At 42.7% G+C, this 18,025-nt stretch overlaps 1 protein-coding gene across 1 annotated transcript in view; it reads right to left on the reverse strand.

Moving 5' to 3' along the window:
* LOC126989251 (basement membrane-specific heparan sulfate proteoglycan core protein-like) overlaps positions 1–9,927 on the reverse strand; it is a 60,362-nt gene extending 50,435 nt beyond the window's left edge. The window contains exon 1 of the mRNA XM_050847899.1: positions 9,856–9,927. Within this exon, the coding sequence (XP_050703856.1) occupies positions 9,856–9,923 (68 nt within the window). The 5' untranslated portion in view covers positions 9,924–9,927. The remainder of the gene's footprint in view (positions 1–9,855) is intronic.
* Between the last annotated feature and the right edge of the window lie 8,098 nt (positions 9,928–18,025).

Consider the following 18,025-nt stretch of genomic DNA (forward strand, 5'->3'; position numbering starts at 1 on the left):
CCGTCCTTCTTTTCTTCTTTGCTTTCTCTTTATCACATGTTCTCTTTCCTCTTGTTTTCTATTTCTCATTCTCTTATAATACGACTTTTCTCTACCTTTCTGTATTTTCTTATTCTTATATATTCCTTTTCTTTCTTCTATTATCACTCGTTTTCTTTTCTTTACCTTCCTTATACCTTCGTTCGTTCCTCATTCCCCTCCTCCTCCTCCTCCTCCTCCTCTACTTCCTTCTCCTCCTCCTCCATTTCCTCCAATAAGTCCTGATACGAAAATAAATAAAAGGAAAAAAATATATTCGTCCCGAGTCTGAGGGAAGATAAAACGCGGACAAGGACAAATTATGCTTTTTTTCCCTTGTTTTGATAATAATTCGTTTAGGAGAAAAATGAGCCGCGTCGCGTATCGATTAGGTGTATGACGTGATTTATCTCGCCTACAGCTCACACATTAGCTGTCGTATATCACGTCTTTTACGCTATTAGTATATTTTTCCTTCGTTTTTTACACAGCTTGGACATCTGACGTACTGCCCATCATTTTCCTTTCTCAGTCTCCTTCACTTCTCTCTTTTCTCTTCCCTCCTTTCTTCTTTCCTTCCTTCGTTCTTCCTTTTTCTCCTCCTCTCTCCTCTCCCTCTCTCCTTTCTTACTTCTCACTTCTCCTTGCTGCCTTCCTTCACTCACTCTCTCCTTGCTTCCTTCCTCTCTTCACTTCTTTCTTCCTTTCTTACTTCTCTTCCTTTCTCCTTCTTCCTTCACTTCTCTCCTTGCTTCCTTCTCTTCACTTCTCTCCTACTTCTCTTCTCCTTTTCTCTCCCTTTCTTACACCTCCTCTCTTATCTCTCCTTCTTCTTCCTTCTTTCTTTCTTACACCTCCTTTACTTATCTCCTTTCTTCTTTCCTCTCCTTCTCTCCTTTCTTACACCTCCCTTTACTTCTCTCCCTTGCTTCCTTCTCTTCTTCTCTCCTTTCTTTCCCCTCCTTTACTTCTCTCTCTCTTCCTTCCTTCTTCACTTCTCTCCTTTCTTACACCCTCCTTTACTTCTCCCTTTCCTTCCTCTCTTCACTTCTCTCCCTTTCTTACACCCTCCCTTTACTTATCTCCCTTGCTTCCTTCCTCTCTTCACTTCTCTCCCTTTCTTACACCCTCTCTTTACTTATCTCCCTTGGTTCCTTCCTCTCTTCACTTCTCTCCCTTTCTTCCTCCTTCCCTTTATTTATCTCGTCCTTCCTCCTCCCTTTATTTGTCTTTCTTCTCCTCCCTCCTCTATTTCTCTCCCTTTCTTCCTCCCTCCTCTATTTCTCTCCTTTCTTCTCCTCCTTTTCTTCCTCCCTCCCGTTATTTCTCTCCCTTTCTTCCTCCCTCCCTTTATTTTTCTCCCGACCTTTCTCCCTCCCTTTATTTCTCTCCCGTCCTTCCTCCCTCCTTCTATTTCTCTCCCTTTCTTTCTCCCTCCCTTTATTTCTCTCCCTTTCTTTCTCCCTCCCTTCACTTCTCTCCCTTTCTTCCTCCCTCCCCTTATTTCTCTCCCTTTCTTCTTTCCTCTCTTCACTTCTCTCCCTTTCTTACACCCTCCCTTTACTTATCTCCCTTTCTTCATTCCTCTCTTCACTTCTCTCCCTTTCTTACACCCTCCCTTTACTTCTCTCCCTTGCTTCCTTCTTCTCTCTCTTCACTTCTCCCTTTCTTCCTCCTCCTTTACTTCTCTCCTGCTTCCTTCCTCTCTTCACTTCTCCTTACACCCTCCCTTTACTTCTCTCCCTTGCTTCCTTCCTCTCTTCACTTCTCTCCCTTTCTTACACCCTCCCTTTACTTATCTCCCTTGCTTCCTTCCTCTCTTCACTTCTCTCCCTTTCTTACACCCTCTCTTTACTTATCTCCCTTGGTTCCTTCCTCTCTTCACTTCTCTCCCTTTCTTCCTCCTTCCCTTTATTTATCTCCCGTCCTTCCTCCCTCCCTTTATTTGTCTCCCTTTCTTCCTCCCTCCCTCTATTTCTCTCCCTTTCTTCCTCCCTCCCTCTATTTCTCTCCCTTTCTTCCTCCCTCCCTCTATTTCTCTCCTTTTCTTCCTCCCTCCCGTTATTTCTCTCCCTTTCTTCCTCCCTCCCTTTATTTTTCTCCCGACCTTTCTCCCTCCCTTTATTTCTCCAAATCCTTCCTCCTCCTTCTATTTCTCTCTCCTTTCTTTCTCCCTCCTTTATTTCTCTCCTTTCTTCCCTCCTTGAGTTCTCTCCCTTGCTTCCTCCCTCTCTTTATTTCTCTCCCTTTCTTCCTCCCTCCCTCTATTTATCTCCCTTTCTTCCTCCCTCCTTCTATTTCTCTCCCTTTCTTCCTCCCTCCCTTTATTTCTCTCCCTTGCTTCCTCCCTCCCTCTATTTCTCTCCCTTTCTTCCTCCCTCCCTTCACTTCTCTCCCTTTCTTCCTCCCTCCCTTCACTTCTCTCCCTTTCTTCCTCCCTCCCCTTATTTCTCTCCCTTTCTTCCTCCCTCCCTCTATTTATCTCCCTTTCTTCCTCCCTCCCTCTATTTCTCTCCCTTTCTTCCTCCCTCCCTTTATTTCTCTCCCGTCCTTCCTCCCTCCTTTTATTTCTCCTTTCCTCCCTCCTTCACTTCTCTCCTGTCCTTCCTCCCTCCTTTATTTCTCTCCATCCTTCCTCCTCCCTTTATTTCTCTCCTGTCCTTCCTCCCTCCTTTATTTATCTCCGTCCCTCCTCCTCCCTTTATTTCTCTCCCGTCCTTCCTCCCTCCTTATATTTCTCTTCCATCCTTCCTCCCTCCCTTTATTTCTCTCCCGTCCTTCCTCCCTCCCTTTATTTATCTCCCGTCCCTCCTCCCTCCCTTTATTTCTCTCCCGTCCTTCCTCCCTCCTTTTATTTCTCTCCCGTCCTTCCCCCCTCCCTTTATTTCTCTCCCGTCCTTTTTCCCTCCCTTTATTTCTCTCCCGTCCTTTCTCTCCCACAACATCTTTCTTTATCATCTCTCTCGTCTTTACCGCTATCATATTTTTTCTTTCGTCTATCACAACCCACCGATATTTAACGTACTGTCGACCACGTTATTTATTTCTTCGTTCATTCCACGCACGTCTACAGCACACAACATTTTTCCTCATTATCCATCACGTCTTGTTTTCGTCCTTCACACTCCGTCGACATATAACGTAGTGCCGACCACGTTTTACTTTATTTTCCTCGTTCATTCCGCACACGTCTCAGCCACAACACATTTTTTACCATATATCATGTTTTGGCCATTATTTATCTGTCTTCCTCTCTCTCTCTCTCTCTTCTCGATATTTTTGTTCGTATGTATTTCCCTTTCACTGCCAGCTGTTTTGGCGGTGAGAGAGTGTGACGCAATATTAACAGACGATGGAATGGAAATAAGGTGACTGTACATACGCTTTAGTACAGGTGATTAATTGGGGGTCATTTGTTTTCTTTCTTTGGTGTTGCCTGTAGCGCCGGTACGCTCTCTTGAGGGGTCTCTTGGACGGCGCCAGCCCATTAGTGGCGCAGGCGAACTTTTCTTATTGTGGCTGCCGTGATGTATGGCTGTCTTGTCCTGGCGGCGAGAGTGTGATGCAGGTGTACGCTTTATTAAGAGTGTTAAGAAAGAAATGGAAGAAACGGAGGAGAAGGGAAATAAACTGTTTTAGGCACTACTCTTACAGGTAACCAGGTAGATACGTTTAGCAGGTGTAATTAATTGGCGGTCACCTGTCATAGCGGCGGAGAGGCAGGTGAGCGGTGAGCGGCCGTGTGTCTTGGCGCGCCGCCACCCACGCGTCGGTGCTGGTGACAATCAGTCGAGTATTGCAGGAGCCTCGCTCGGGCCTCCTCCAAAGCCTGCTTGTTAATTTTTACTTTTTATTAAGCTGAGAGACACGCCGCCCAGAGAGGAAGTAAGGGAGAGGAGGAGGAGGAGGAGTAAGAGAGAAAGAGAGAAAGGAGGGGGAAGTAGGAGAGACAAGGGAGTGGGAAGGGAGAGAGACAAGTGAGTGGGGAATTGAGTGGGAGAGGAGGGAGGCAAACAGCGAGAGAGGAAGCGATGACAGGCATGGAAGTGAGGAAAGGAGGGAAGGGTAGAGAAGAATGGAGGGAGCATGGAGGCAGCGGAAGGGGAAAGGGAGAGGAAGGGAATGGGAAGAAGGGAGAGGAGAAAAGCCTACAGGAGGAGGAGGGAGCGAAATTGGAGGAGGGAGGAAGGAAGGAAGGGAAGGATAGGGAAGGATAAAGGGAGGATGGAGGCAGCGGAAGGTGATAGAAGAAGGGAAGGAACAGAGAGAGGGAACGACATGAGAGGGGGAGGGAGAGGGAGAGGGAGAGGGGGAAGGAAGGATTGGGAAGGGAAGGAAAAAATAAAGGGAGAGAGTAGGCAGTGGAAGGGCTGAACTCGAAACACAGGCGAGGAAAGGGAAGGGACGGGGAGAGGAAGGGAACGAAGGGAGAGGGGAACAGACTACTGGAAGTGGAGGGAACGACGTGAGTGGAGGCAATCAGGAGAGGCAGGAGGGAGGGAGGGAGGAGGAAAGAGGAGGAAGAGGGGGAGGCAAATGAGCACAGGAACAAGAGAAACTTCAGGATGACTCAGGAGAAAGGGAGGGAGAGAGAGGAAGGCTGGGAAGGGACAGGAGGAAGAAGGAAGAGAAGGAGAGAGAGAGAGAGAGAGAGAGAGAGAGAGAGAGAGAGAGAGAGAGAGAGAGACTGTAAATATAGTGAAATGTGAATGGGTATTACCGTAGAGTTTTGCACCGCCCCTCTGTGTGTGTGTGTGTGTGTGTGTGTGTGTGTGTGTGTGTGTGTGTGAGAGAGAGAGAGAGAGAGAGAGAGAGAGAGAGAGAGAGAGAGAGAGAGAGAGAGAGAGAGAGAGAGAGAGAGAGAGAGAGAGAGAGAGAGACAGAGAGAGAGAGAGAGAGAGATTGATTTAGGCACACCACGAAAGGAAGGTGGAGGAAAGGTGGTAAAGCTGGAAAAGGACAAGAATGAAGCAAAGAAAGAAGGAAGAAGAGTGGCTGGCTGGCTGGCTGACGGAGTGACTGACCACCTAAGTGACTGACTGTGAAGAGACTAGACAATTAAGTGACTGGCTGGCTGGCTGACGGAGTGACTGACCACCTAAGTGACTGACTGTGAAGAGACTAGACAATTAAGTGACTGGCTGGCTGGCTGACGGAGTGACTGACCACCTAAGTGACTGACTTTTAAATTACGAAGACACTACCCAATTAAGTGACTGACTGGCTGGCTGACGGGATAACTGACTGAATGACTGGTTGACTGACTGAGTGGCTGAATGACTGTTGAAGCTAAATAAGTGACAAACAAACTAAGTGACTGGCTGACGGAGTGACTAACTAACTGACTGAATGACTGAGTGGCTAACTGACTATTTATGCTGATTTAACTGACTAAACAACTAAATTAGCGGGCTTTTTTTATTGTAGCGGGCTTTTTTATCGTCAGCGGGCTTTTTTTATTAGCGGGCTTTTTTTATTGTTGTTTCCTTTTTTGAGCCCTTGTGCTGTCTCCTTTGCTGTAAAAAAAAATGACTGGCTGGTTGAATGGCTGACTGACTGACTGACTAACTGCTTCAAATGACTAAGCGACTGGCTGCCTGACTGAGTGGCTGACTGGCTGTTTAAGCTAAGTGACCAACCAACTAAGTGGCTGAGTGGTTGGCTGAGTGGCTGTTAAAGTTCCATAATAACCAACGAAGTGACTGGCTGTGTGGCTGAGTGGCTTGCTGGCTGGCGGGGACATTCGCTTACACGGCTCCTGATCGTGTTACATACTCAGGCAAATTGCGTCAGTTCTGCTTTTTGTGTTGCTGCAATACTCTGAGTGAAGGTGGAGTGTGGTGTGCCCCGGAATGAGAGTGAGTGGGGTGACTGGCGGAGAGGGGGTAAAGGGGAAGGTGAGAGAGGGGGAGGGGGAAGGAGAGGAAGGGGGGGGTGACGTTCAGCAAGGGAGTGAGTAGAAAAAAAGTAGATGAAAATAAGATAGAGTGGAGGAAAAATTAAGGAGAAGATAGGCCTTGCTTTAAATGAGAGTGTGGGAAGTGAGGAGAACGAGAGGAAGGAGGAGGAGGAGGAGGTGCTGTAAGAATTTGAGAAGGAAAAAGAAGGTACAGGTAAGGAGGAGTGGAGGGAACATGAGGGAGAAGATAGGCCTTGCTGCAGGTTAGGAAGGGATGGGGAGAGAGAGGAGAGGGAGGGGAAGGAAGGAGGAGACATCAGCAAGAAGGTGAGAAGGAGAAAGTAGATGAGGTTAAGGAGAAGCGGAGGCAAGATGAGGGAGGAGATGAGAGGGAAAGGAGAGGGAGGGGAAAGAGTGAGGTGTTCAGTAAGGTGAAAAGGAAATGAGAGAGAGAATAGGCCTTGCTTCCGTTTAAGAGGGAGGAAAAAGGAGAAGATATTTAGTAAGAGAGTGAGAAGGAAAAAGTAGGGGAAGGTAAGGAAAACTGGAGGCAAGATGAGGGAGAGGGAGAGGGGGAGGCAGGAAAGGGAGGGGAAGGGGAGGGAAGGTAGGGGAGGAGAAGAGGGGGAAGGAGTATTAAGTAAAAGGGTGAAGAGGAAAAACTAGGTGCGGGTAAGGAGGATCAAGAGGAGGCAAGGTGAGAGAGAGGATAGGCTCAGGTGTAGGAGAGTATCACCTGTAAATTAGTGCAGGTGGGTTTTTGCTTCTGGGTTTCTACACTCTCAGAGATTGGGGCAGTCTTTTTTTTTAATATGCGGGAACTTCTTATTATGTATACTCATTTGCTTTTATAAGATTCTGCTGCATAATTTACATGGATATTCCTCCTACGCTTCTTCCTCCTCCTTTTTTTCCCCTTTTTTTTCCCTCCTTTAATATTGCTCCTTCGTTCAAGATGGTGTTTTCCTCTCCCTTCCTTCCTTCTTTCACTTCTCTCCCATCCTTTCTTCCTTTCATCCTTACCTTCGCTTCTCTACCTTTCTTCTTCCCTCCCTTTACTTATCTCCCTTTCTGCCTTCCACCCTTCACTTCTCTACCTTCCTTCCTTCTACCCTTCACTTATCTCCCTTTCTGCCTTCCACCCTTCACTTCTCTCCCTTCCTTCCTTCTACCCTTCACTTATCTCCCTTTCTGCCTTCCACCTTTCCCTTATTTCCCTTCCTTCCTTCTACCCTTTACTTCTTTCCCTTCCTTCCTTCCTTCCTTCCTCTCTTCGCTTCTCTCCCTTTCTTACTCCCTCTTCCTTCCTTCCTTCCTTTACTTCTCGCTCTTCCCTCTTTTCTCTCGCTGTTTCTTGTCTTCTCTTTCCCTTTTCATCCTCCTCCTGTTTCACTTTTCTTCCCCACTGCCTCCATCCTTTAGATATTTTTATTTTATTTAGTTGCTCTCTTTGTAGTAGTTTTCATGGTTTTTTTTGTGTGTGACTTAGACTCTTCCAATTCTCTTTTCTAACAATTCTTTTTCTTTGGTCACTTTCCTGTTTATTTTCTGCCACAACACTTTTCGTATATATTTTCAAAGGTAAGAACGTTCATCCACTTTGGGTCCTTATAAGCATTCCTTTTCCTTTCCTATGCTTTCCCTTTAGTTCAAGATTTTCGTTTAATATCATCTTTTGGGGGCATTAAAACACCTTGAACGAGTATTACAAAACAGCTTTAGCGGGGAACGTTGCACAAGAACAGGGAGGAGGAGGAGGAGGAGGAGGAGGAGGAGGAGGAGGAGGAGGAGGAGAACTTAAAGAGGAGGAGGAGATGGCAGAAGGAAAGAGTGGAGGAGAGAGAAAAGCAGTGGAGAAGAAACTGAAGAATTATACGAAGGAAAGTGTGTGTGAAGGACGAAGGAAATGGAGAAGAAACTGAGGAAGTGGATGAAGGAAAGAGTGGATGAAAGAGAAAGGAAATGGAGAATAAACAGATAGTGGATGAAGGAAGGAGTGGATGAGGGTGAAAAGCAATGGAGAGGAGACAGAGGAACTGGATGATGAAGCAATACAATGGAATAGTGATTGAAGAAGGGGAGGAAAAAAGAAATGCAATAGACGAAAGACTAAAAAGTGGATGAAGAAAATGCGAAATGTTTATGTGAGTGACGTAGAAAAAAATGAAAAATTAAAGCCTCGTTAATGAGAGCGAGACAATACTGTGAAAGAGAGAAAGAAAAAAAGGTGAAAAGAAGGGAAAAACAGGAAAGACGTACAGAAAAATGCGAGAGAAAGAGAAAGAGAAAGAAAAAAGAATAATAAAAGTATGAAAAAAATAATACAAAGGAAGTGAAAAAGAAAAACAAAATGGAACAAAGATAAGAGAGAGAGAGAGAGAGAGAGAGAGAGAGGCGGGTGTTTACACTAAGAAATATTCACTGGCTTCATATTTTTCGCTATCTCATTTTCTTCCTTTGATGCCACTTTGCTTGTTTTCCTTTTCGTCGAGTTTCTTTTCTTCCTCTCCTCGGCCTCCGCTTCCTCCTCCAATTTATCATTTTTCTCTATTTTTTCCTTCGTCTTTCTTTTTTCATTTTTTTCATTTCTTTCTCCTTTCAATGTAATTCTTATGCATTTAGTTATATCGTTATTGCCAATCTAATATTCCTTTTTTTCTTATTTATTATCGTTTCCTGTCCTGTTTTATTTATATTTTAGGAATCTCTCTCTCTCTCTCTCTCTCTCTCTCTCTCTCTCTCTCTCTCTCTCTCTCTCTCTCTCTCTCGAATGTTTGTCTTATTTATCTTTCCTTTCAAATATTTTCCTTTTACTATATTGCTTGGCTTTCGTATTGCAAGGTCTCCCTCTTTCTCTTTCTTTCCCTCTATCTCTATTTCTCTCCTTCCATCTGATTATCTATCTCTGTCTATCTATCGTTTCCCCCTTCCGTCTTCTGTTATCCTAATCCCTACATTCCCTTCCTCTCCATATTTATATCTTTCGTGTTCTGTTTCTGTATCTCAAAATTCTCTTCTCTCACTCACCCTTCCCCTCCATTTCGGTTTATTCTATTTCTTATTCTTCTCTTTCTCCTCCTCTTTCTCTTCATATTCTCACGCTGTCTTTATCTAACGTGCACTCTGCTCTTTCTCTCTCTCTCCCTTCTTCCCTCTCTTCCTCCCCTCTTCTCCCCTTTCTTCCTCTCCCTTCCACAAACACACCTGTACACACACACACACACACACACACACACACACACACACACACACACACACACACACACACACGCACACGCACACATTCATACCTTCCCCTTCCTCTCCCTTTCTTCCGCCCTCCTTCCTCTCCTTATCCCTTACCTTATCTCTCTCCTTTCATCCTCCCTCCTCCTCCTCCTCCTCCTCCTCCTCCTCCTCCTCCTCCTCTTGACCTTTCCCGTGTTCATTCCCTGTTATCCTTTCTCCTTCCCCTCCTGACTTCTCTCCTCTCTTCCTCTGTTCTGTCCTCTTGTCCTTCTCTTATGATTTTCCTCTTCCTCCTCTTCCTCCTCCTCCCTTCCTCCTGCCCTTGAATATTCTCCCTCAAACATCTTTCTCCTCCTCTCCTTAAGTAATTCCTATATTTTATCACACCTTTTCCTTGTTTCTATTTCCTTTACCTTCCCTTAGATTCCTCCTAGTGCTCCTTCTTTCCTCCTTTTGCTCTTCCTCCTTCTCCTCTTGCTCTTCCTTCTCGTATATTTGGGTTATTCATCGTTTTCTTTTTTTCTTTACTTCTGCCGTGCTCGCCTTCCTAATTTTGCTCTTTTTTTTCCTATTCCCTTTCCTTCATTAACCTGTATTTCCATTTACTCTCCATGTTTTCTCATCTTCTTCATTTTCCCTTTGCTCCCCACCGGCTTTTTTCCTCCTCCTCCTCCTCCTCCTCCTCCTCCTCCTCCTCCTCCCCTCCTCACCTGTCGTCCTTCACGTAGGTGTGTGTGTCCCAGGTGAGCAGCTCCAGCACCTCGTCCACCTGCCTCATCCACGACACCTGTAATTAGGAGAGACAGGTGTTTTAATTAAGGTGAAACGTGAGAGAGAGAGAGAGAGAGAGAGAGAGAGAGAGAGAGAGATAGAGAGAGAGAGAGAGAGACACACACACACACACACACACACACACACACACACACACACACACACACACACACACACACACACACACACACACACACACACACACACACACACATACACACACACACACACGAACACACACAGACACTGCAATTTTAGTAGTAGTACTAATAATAGTAGTAGTAGTAGTAGTAGTAGATGATTTTAGCGAAGTGTTAACAATAATGTATGTAAAATCTTGGCTGTAATGAGATGAAGGAAGAGGAGAAACGATCAGGGAGAGGAGAGAGGAGAAATGATGAGGATGAAGAAGGAGAAACGAGGACAGAGAGGAAGAGTTTTTCTTAAATACGAATAACATAATAATACCCGAGGATGAAAAGGGAGAGAAGAAAAAATATGGAAGGAAAAAAAGAAAGAAAGAGACGAATAGTGGTATAATACTCTGTTCTTATTCCTCTCGCGTAGTGACTTAAGTGTTAGGCGGTGGCGGTGAAGGAGGAGGAAGAAAAAGAGGAACAGGAGGAAAAAATACCCGTTTTTAGCCTCAACGTTTCCCGCCTTGGAGAAAGAAAACAAAGGCGAAGGTGCGTGTCTTTTGTTCGTATTAGTGCATGGGAAGGAATGAAGTCTCTCTCTCTCTCTCTCTCTCTCTCTCTCTCTCTCTCTCTTTTTCTTCATCTATTTTCCATGCCATCATTATCCACCTCTCCTTTCTCCCTCTATTAATTCATCTCCCTCTTTCTTTCCCCGTAATAAATTCAGAACCATTGCCAATATTTTTAATGAGATCTGAATAATTTGTTGGGAAGGCTGTCGGTTTCTAGGGGATGGTAAGAGAGGAATAAGAGAAAGAGTCTAATGCATGATAGATTTTGTGGTGGTGAGGGGAGGCACAAAATATTAGGTTAGGTTAGGTTTGGCTAGATTGGATTAGGTTAGATTAGATTAGGTTAGGTTAGATTAGGTTCGATTAGTTATATTAGATTCGGTTAGGTTAGATTAGATTAGGTTAAGTTAAGTTAGGTTAGATTTGGTTTGACTAGATTAGGTCACGCTGGATTAGATTAGGTTAGATTAGATTAAGTTAGAGTAGGCTATGTTAGATTAGTTTAGATTCGAATAAGCTAGGTTAGATTAGATTAGATTATATATCCTTGCCTTTATACTTTCTAGTACGTGATAATAAATTTTCTCTGACGTATATATGTTGTGATAAAGTATTGATGGGGAGGTAATTTAACTTTTTATTTGTTTATGTATATTCATATTAATATTTTCTGTTATTCATTTTTCTTAATTTGTAATTTTTTGGCCTATACAATGTATACGCATTGGAACTGAAAAATTAAAATGCATGTGTTGTGTATGTATGTGTCGATAAATATTCAATACTCAGAGCCAATGATAGCGTGTGTTCTGCTTTTATTGTTCTCTGCTTCACTTGCTCGTCCGACTGTGCAAGTAAAAATATCCGCGGGTATGGAAAATATAAATATACACGAATTAGAAAATGTAAATATGTCAGTAAAACACCAAATGGGAATTTTAACCTGATATTTCTGCAACATGAGGCGCAGAACATGAAGGAAACGAAGAGAAATATGTCTATAACGCCATAATTTTTACTGCCTCGAGTTTCAGCGTGTTACATTTTCCGGGTTATTCTGTGCACGGGACGAGGAAAAATTTTGCTTCATGTCCTAAAAATGCGGGAAACGGGAGGGGAAAAAAGTGTGTGTGACAGTTTGCTTTGTTAGTTGTGCGCGGAGTTTACAGTTTATTTTTACACTTCCTTATGCTTTACTTACGTTTTAGGATTCGTCTCATGCACGGAAATAATAAAATGAGGGAAGCGGGAAAGAAAAAGTGCGTGACATTTTTGTTTTTGTTTGTGTTGTTAGTTTCCTTTTTCTCTTCTCTTTTCTTATCTTATAGATTATTTAGGATCTTGGATTCGTCCTCTAATAAAATGAGGGAAGCGGGAGAGAAAATGAGCGTGTGACATTTTGCTTTGTTAGTTGTGCGCGGATTTCTCTTTTTTTTTTTACTCTTTATTTATATTTTACGATTCATCTCATGCACGGGAATAATAAAATGAGGGAAGCGGGAAAGAAAAAGAGAGTGTGTGACATTTTGCTTTGTTAGTTGTTCGCGCATTTCTCTTTTTTTTTAACTCTTTCTTATGCTTTATTTATATTTTAGGATTCAACTCATGCACGAAGAGTATAAAAGAGAGTTAGATTGCCTCAAAGCTACGACAAGAGCATGTGTGACAGTTTGCTTTGTTAGTTGTGCGCGGATTTTACTTTTTTTTACTTTTCCTGATACTTTACTTTTATTGTATTATTCATGTCATGCACGACGAGTATAAAAGAGAGTTTGATTGCCTCAAGCTACGAGACAGGAGGAAGGAATGATAGAAAGGACGACGAATTGAGGTTAATGATGTCAATTTGCTTCACTCTTTTACATATCTGTTTCAAAGCCATTCATCTCATGCACGATAAAAATAAAAGAGAATTTGATTGCATTAAAGCTACGAAACAGGAGAAAATAATTATAGAAAGGATGACGAATCGAAGTTAATGGTGCTAATTTATTTAACTTTATTTCTATATATATTTCAAAAACACTGGACACATATGAAAAATAAAAGGTTGCCTGTCTGTCTTAAAACAACGAGACGGGATGAAACAAAGGTGAACGTTGTGACCACTTTAATGCAATATTTTACTTAATGTTTCGACTATTCTAATCATATGTATATTTTTGCAGCCGTTTCTCACATAAAAATGCTAAAGGTTTGTCTGTATCATAAAACAACGAGACGAAATGAAGAGAGAGACGGTTTCACATCTTTAATATTCTGGTTTTAATTAATGTTTCAACAATTTTAATCATATATGTATTTATGAAGCCGTTTCGTACTTTATACAGAAATGCTAAAAGTTTGTCTGTATCATAAAACAACGAGACGAAATGGAGAGAGAGACAGTTTCACCACTTTAATATCCTGGTTTTAATTAATGTTTCAACAATTTTAATCATATATGCATTTATGAAGCCGTTTCGCACTTTATACAGAAATGGTAAAAGTTTGTCAGTATCTTAAAACAACGAGACGAAATGGAGAAAGAGAGAGAGAGAGATTTTTACCGCTTTAATATACTGGATTTAATTAATGTTTCAACTATTTTAATCATATATGTATTTATGTATGTAGCCGTTTTGCACTTTATATAGAAATGGTAAAAGTTTGTCAATATCTTAAAACAACGAGACGAAATGGAGAGAGAGAGAGAGAGAGAGAGAGAGAGAGAGAGAGAGAGAGAGAGAGAGAGAGAGATTTTCACTACTCTAATATACTGGATTTAATTAATGTATTAGCAATATTTATTACATATATTTTGTAACCCTTTTACTTTTTGAAGAATAAGACATAAAAAGGATAGTATACTGATTTCAATTTGCTTAACTATTTTTTCTGATATATATTTCTGGAGCCATTTGCCACATAAAAAATGATCAAAGTTTGCATGCATGTCTCAAGCCGTGGAGGCAAGACGGAAAAAAGGAAAAAAACGCGAGTGTAAGGTTTGTGTGTGCAAGCTTTCCTATTATTCTCCCGCGCGGCGATGTGTCCCGCCCAGGATGAGGTTTTAAAAGTTTCTTCCCGTAAACTGTGCCGGGAATGTTTCTTGCCTAACTTACGACGGCTGGCAGGATCTCTCTCTCTCTCTCTCTCTCTCTCTCTCTCTCTCTCTCTCTCTCTCACACACACACACAGCTACGGCGCAAAACTCTACGGTAATACCCATTCACATTTCACTATATTTACACAGTCTCTCTCTCTCTCTCTCTCTCTCTCTCTCTCTCTCTCTCTCTCTCTCTCTCTCTCTCTCTCTCTCTCTCTCTCTCTCTCTCTCTCTCTCTCTCTCTCTCTCTCTCTCTCTCTCTCTCTCTCTCTCTCTCTCTCCTCCTCCATCTCCTCACTTCATCTTATTGTCTTTCCTCTCCTCTCTTCTCCTCCTCTCCTCTCCTCTCCTCTCCTCTCTTCTCATCTTGCCCCCTTTCGGTAATTCAATTCTAGCTTTTCCAATCTATCATGTCAATCAAATTTGCATATCTATGAGAGAGAGAGAGAGAGAGAGAGAGAGAGAGAGAGAGAGAGAGAGGACGATGAAGAGACAGAAAGACATTATGCTTTATTTTAATACCCTCGTATACTTCCCCTCCGAATGATAATGATGATGATGATAATGATGATGATTTATATAGGGGTGATGGTGGTGACGCTGGATAGAGAGAGAGAGAGAGAGAGAGAGAGAGAGAGTAGTAGTAGTAGTAATAGTAGTAGTTGTAGTAGTAGTAGTAGCAGTAGTAGCATCCGTAGTGGTAGTAGTATTAATGGTAGTAGTATTCGTTTGGGGGAGGAGGAGAGGGATATGCTAGCACTTCCCCCAAGACTGGGTGGGATGGGGATCACCAACCCTGAGAAGCTGGCAGATAAGGAGAACCAAAACTCCATCAGCCTTACCAGGTCACTCATCAACAGGATCATCGCTCAGGAGGCAGAGGCCGAGATAGACCAAACAGAAATAAGAGATATTAAAAGAAAAATCTCAGAAGAAAGGCAACAGGCCCAAAAAGACGAGCTGAACCGTCTTACACACCACCTGTGCACGGAAATGGGTAGAAAAATACACACAGCACAGGAGGCAGGCGCCTCTAACTGGCTAACGTAATTACCAATCAGAGCAAAGGGCTTCAGCCTCAACAAACAAGAATTTGTCGACGCCTTTGCTCTGAGATATGGCTGGCCGATTGAGGGACTGCCTGATCTCTGTGCATGTGGATCACCAAATGATGTCACCCACACCATGACATGTAAAAAAGGAGGCTTCGTCTGTATTCGACACGATGAAGTGAAGGATCTGACAACCAGCATGCTCGGGGAGGTATGCCAAGACGTCACTACCGAGCCGGCACTGCTTCCCCTGGACGGCGAACACCTTCGGTACAGGACAGCCATTACCTCACAGGAGGCACGGGTTGATGTAAGTGCCCGCGGATTCTGGGTGCGTGGACAGCGGGCGTTCATGGACATCCGCATATTCGACCCGATGGCTGCCTGTCACCGTGAGCTGCCCCTGGAAGCCGCCCACCACAGGAACGAGCAGGAGAAGACAAGGGCATACGGTGAAAGAATCCAACATGTGGATCAGGGCAGCTTCACCCCCCTCGTCTTCACCACATCCGGCGGGATGGGTCCCAGGGCCCAATGCTTCTACGCACGCCTCATGGAACTAATCTCAGAAAGAAGCATCAGCCAAGGAGCCACGTTGTCGCCTGGATGAGGTGTCGCCTCTCGTTCTCCCTGCTCAGGTCGGCCATCCTATGTCTCAGGGGCACCAGACACTCTGGCCCAAAAGCCACCAACATCTCCAATATGGACTATGAAGCCACAGTGGTGGAGAGTGACATTAGGGTGGGTCGGGAGTGACTTGACTAGGGAAGGAAAGGGGGATCTGGACGTAATAGATGATAGGTGATTTAGTGTCAGGTAGTATTAGTGATATGGTTGGATGCCACAGTCATTAGCGAACAGAGTTGGGGCTAATGACCTCCAAGCTATGGAGCCCTCCATGATTATGTGTCGGGAAAATAAACATGGGTGGAGGTATCATTTATGTAGTAGTAGTAGTAGTAGTAGTAGCAGTAGTAGTAGTAGTAGCAGTAGTAGTAGTAGTAGTAGTAGTAGTAGCAGTAGTAGTAGTAGTAGTAGTAGTAGTAGTAGTAGTAGTAGTAGTAGTAGTAGTAGTAGTAGTTTGAGGAGGAGGAGGAAGAGGAGAGGGAGGAGGAGGAGAAGGAGGAGGAGGAGAAGGGGGAAGAGGAAGAAGAACAAGAAGAAGAACAAGAAGAACAAGAACAAAAACAAGAACAAAAACAAGATAAAGAAGAAGGACAAGAATAAAAAGAATAAGAAGAACAAGAAGAACATAAATTATACCTAAAATTACAAAAAAAAACAGTAAATAACAAAAAACACGTAAAAAAAACAATTAACTAAGTATCCAAAAAATAAATAAACTAAATTAAGAGGGATAGGTAAGAGAAGGGGGAGTGGAGGGGTGGTAAGAGGGGGAAGGATCGTGAAGGTGAGAAAACAGGTAAGCTTATTAGGCGTCTTGGGGGCGAGGTGTTATTGACGGCGGAATATTAATGTTGACTGTGGCTTCAGCGAGGGTGGTTAGCCTGGTGATGGGCCTTTACGAGAACTGATGAGGGATGCGCTGAATGTTTGTCTTGGCGGAGGAGGAGCAGGAGGAGGAGGAGGAGAAGAAGGAGGAGGTGAGGAAAAGAGAAAGAAAAAGATGAATATGGTGATGAAGAAGATGTAGAAGAGGAGGAAAATAATAAGAAAAAGAGGAAAAGAGAAAGGTGAAGATGATGATGAAGAAGAAGAAGGAAAAGAGCAAGAGGAAAATAAGAAGAAAAAGAGGAAAAGAGAAAGAGGAAGATGAGGATGATGATGATGAAGAAGAAGGACGAGAAGAGAAAGATGCTGTGATGGAGAAGGAGGAAAAACAGAAGAAGAAAAAAGGAAGGAAAAACAAGAACATAAATAAGAATAGGAACAGGAAAAAGAACTCGAACTAGAACAAGATGAAGAAAAGTATGAGAAGAAAAGGAAGTAGAAGAAGAAAAGGAGTAAGAAGAGTCGGAGCAGAAGCAAGGAGGAGGATGAAAATAAGGAGAAGGGAAGGAAGGGAAGAAGAAATATGAGGATAAGCAAAATCAGGAGGTAGGAAAAGGAAAAGACATATGAAGAGGAGGAGGAAAAGGTAGAAAATTTAAAAAAAGGGAAAGAAAACAATAGAAGGAGACGAAGGATTAGGGAAGAAGATGAGGTCGAGAAGATGAAATAAAAAGAATTGAAGAAAAAGTTACGAAGGAAAAGAAACATTGCTAAAAATGGTGAAAAATAGAAAAGAAAACACATACCTTTAAACACCAGACAAAAGAAGGAAGAGAAAGGAAAACAAGGATGAAAATGAGGAGAAGGGAAGGAAGGGAAAAAGATGTAGGAGGATAAGCAGAATCAGGAAATAGGAAAAGGAAAAGACATAAGAAGAGGAGGAGGAAAAGGTAGAAAATTAATACTAGGGAGACAAAGCAATAGAAGGAGGCGAAGGATAAGGAAAGAAGATGAGTTCGAGAGGATGAAATAAAAAGAATTGAAGAAAAAGTTACAAACGGAAAAGAAAAAATGCTAAAAATAGTGAGAAATAGAAAAGAAAACACAAAAGAAAGAAGAGAAAGGAAAAACAAAAGCTAGAAAGGAAGAAAAAGAAAGGAGGAAAGAATGACCCAAGAAAGAAGAAAAGGACGTAAATCTGAAAGGGAAAAAAATTCAGGTATGAAGGAAACTTTCAGACTCAAGTATTACTGGGAAAAAGTGGTAAAAAAAAAAGAGAAAAAGCTGACCAAAAAGCCGACCCCGGAAATAAAGAGGGAAAAAGTAAAGAGATGTGGTGAAAAGTATTGTTTCCTCAAAGTCGTGTTCGAGGTGAGAGTTGGAAAAAGAGAGGAAGAATTAAAAAGAAAAAGATTATGAAGAAATGTTTTAGGAAGTGCAATTTCAAAAGTGAGAGAGGATGATACTATTATGAGAGAGAGAGAGAGAGAGAGAGAGAGAGAGAGAGAGAGAGAGAGAGAGAGAGAGAGAGAGAGAGAAAGAAACACAGATAGATAGATAGAAAGAGATAAAATAAATGCATTGCGAGTTTGGTATTTGTAATTCCGTTAATAATCTGCAAAAAAATGTATTATGTAGATGTAGAATCCATTATGTTTCATCAGTATGAATGTTGAATTCGACAATGTTTTATTCTTTCCTTATATTTGTGAAGGCGTGGAACTAGGTGAAACTGTAGGTGCAATTAGAGAGATTGAAAGAAAGTGAGAGAGAGGAACAAGGAGACAAGAGGAAGGTTAAAAATACGT

This window comes from Eriocheir sinensis, unplaced genomic scaffold (assembly GCF_024679095.1).
Source record: "Eriocheir sinensis breed Jianghai 21 unplaced genomic scaffold, ASM2467909v1 Scaffold111, whole genome shotgun sequence".
Lineage (NCBI taxonomy): Eukaryota > Metazoa > Arthropoda > Malacostraca > Decapoda > Varunidae > Eriocheir > Eriocheir sinensis.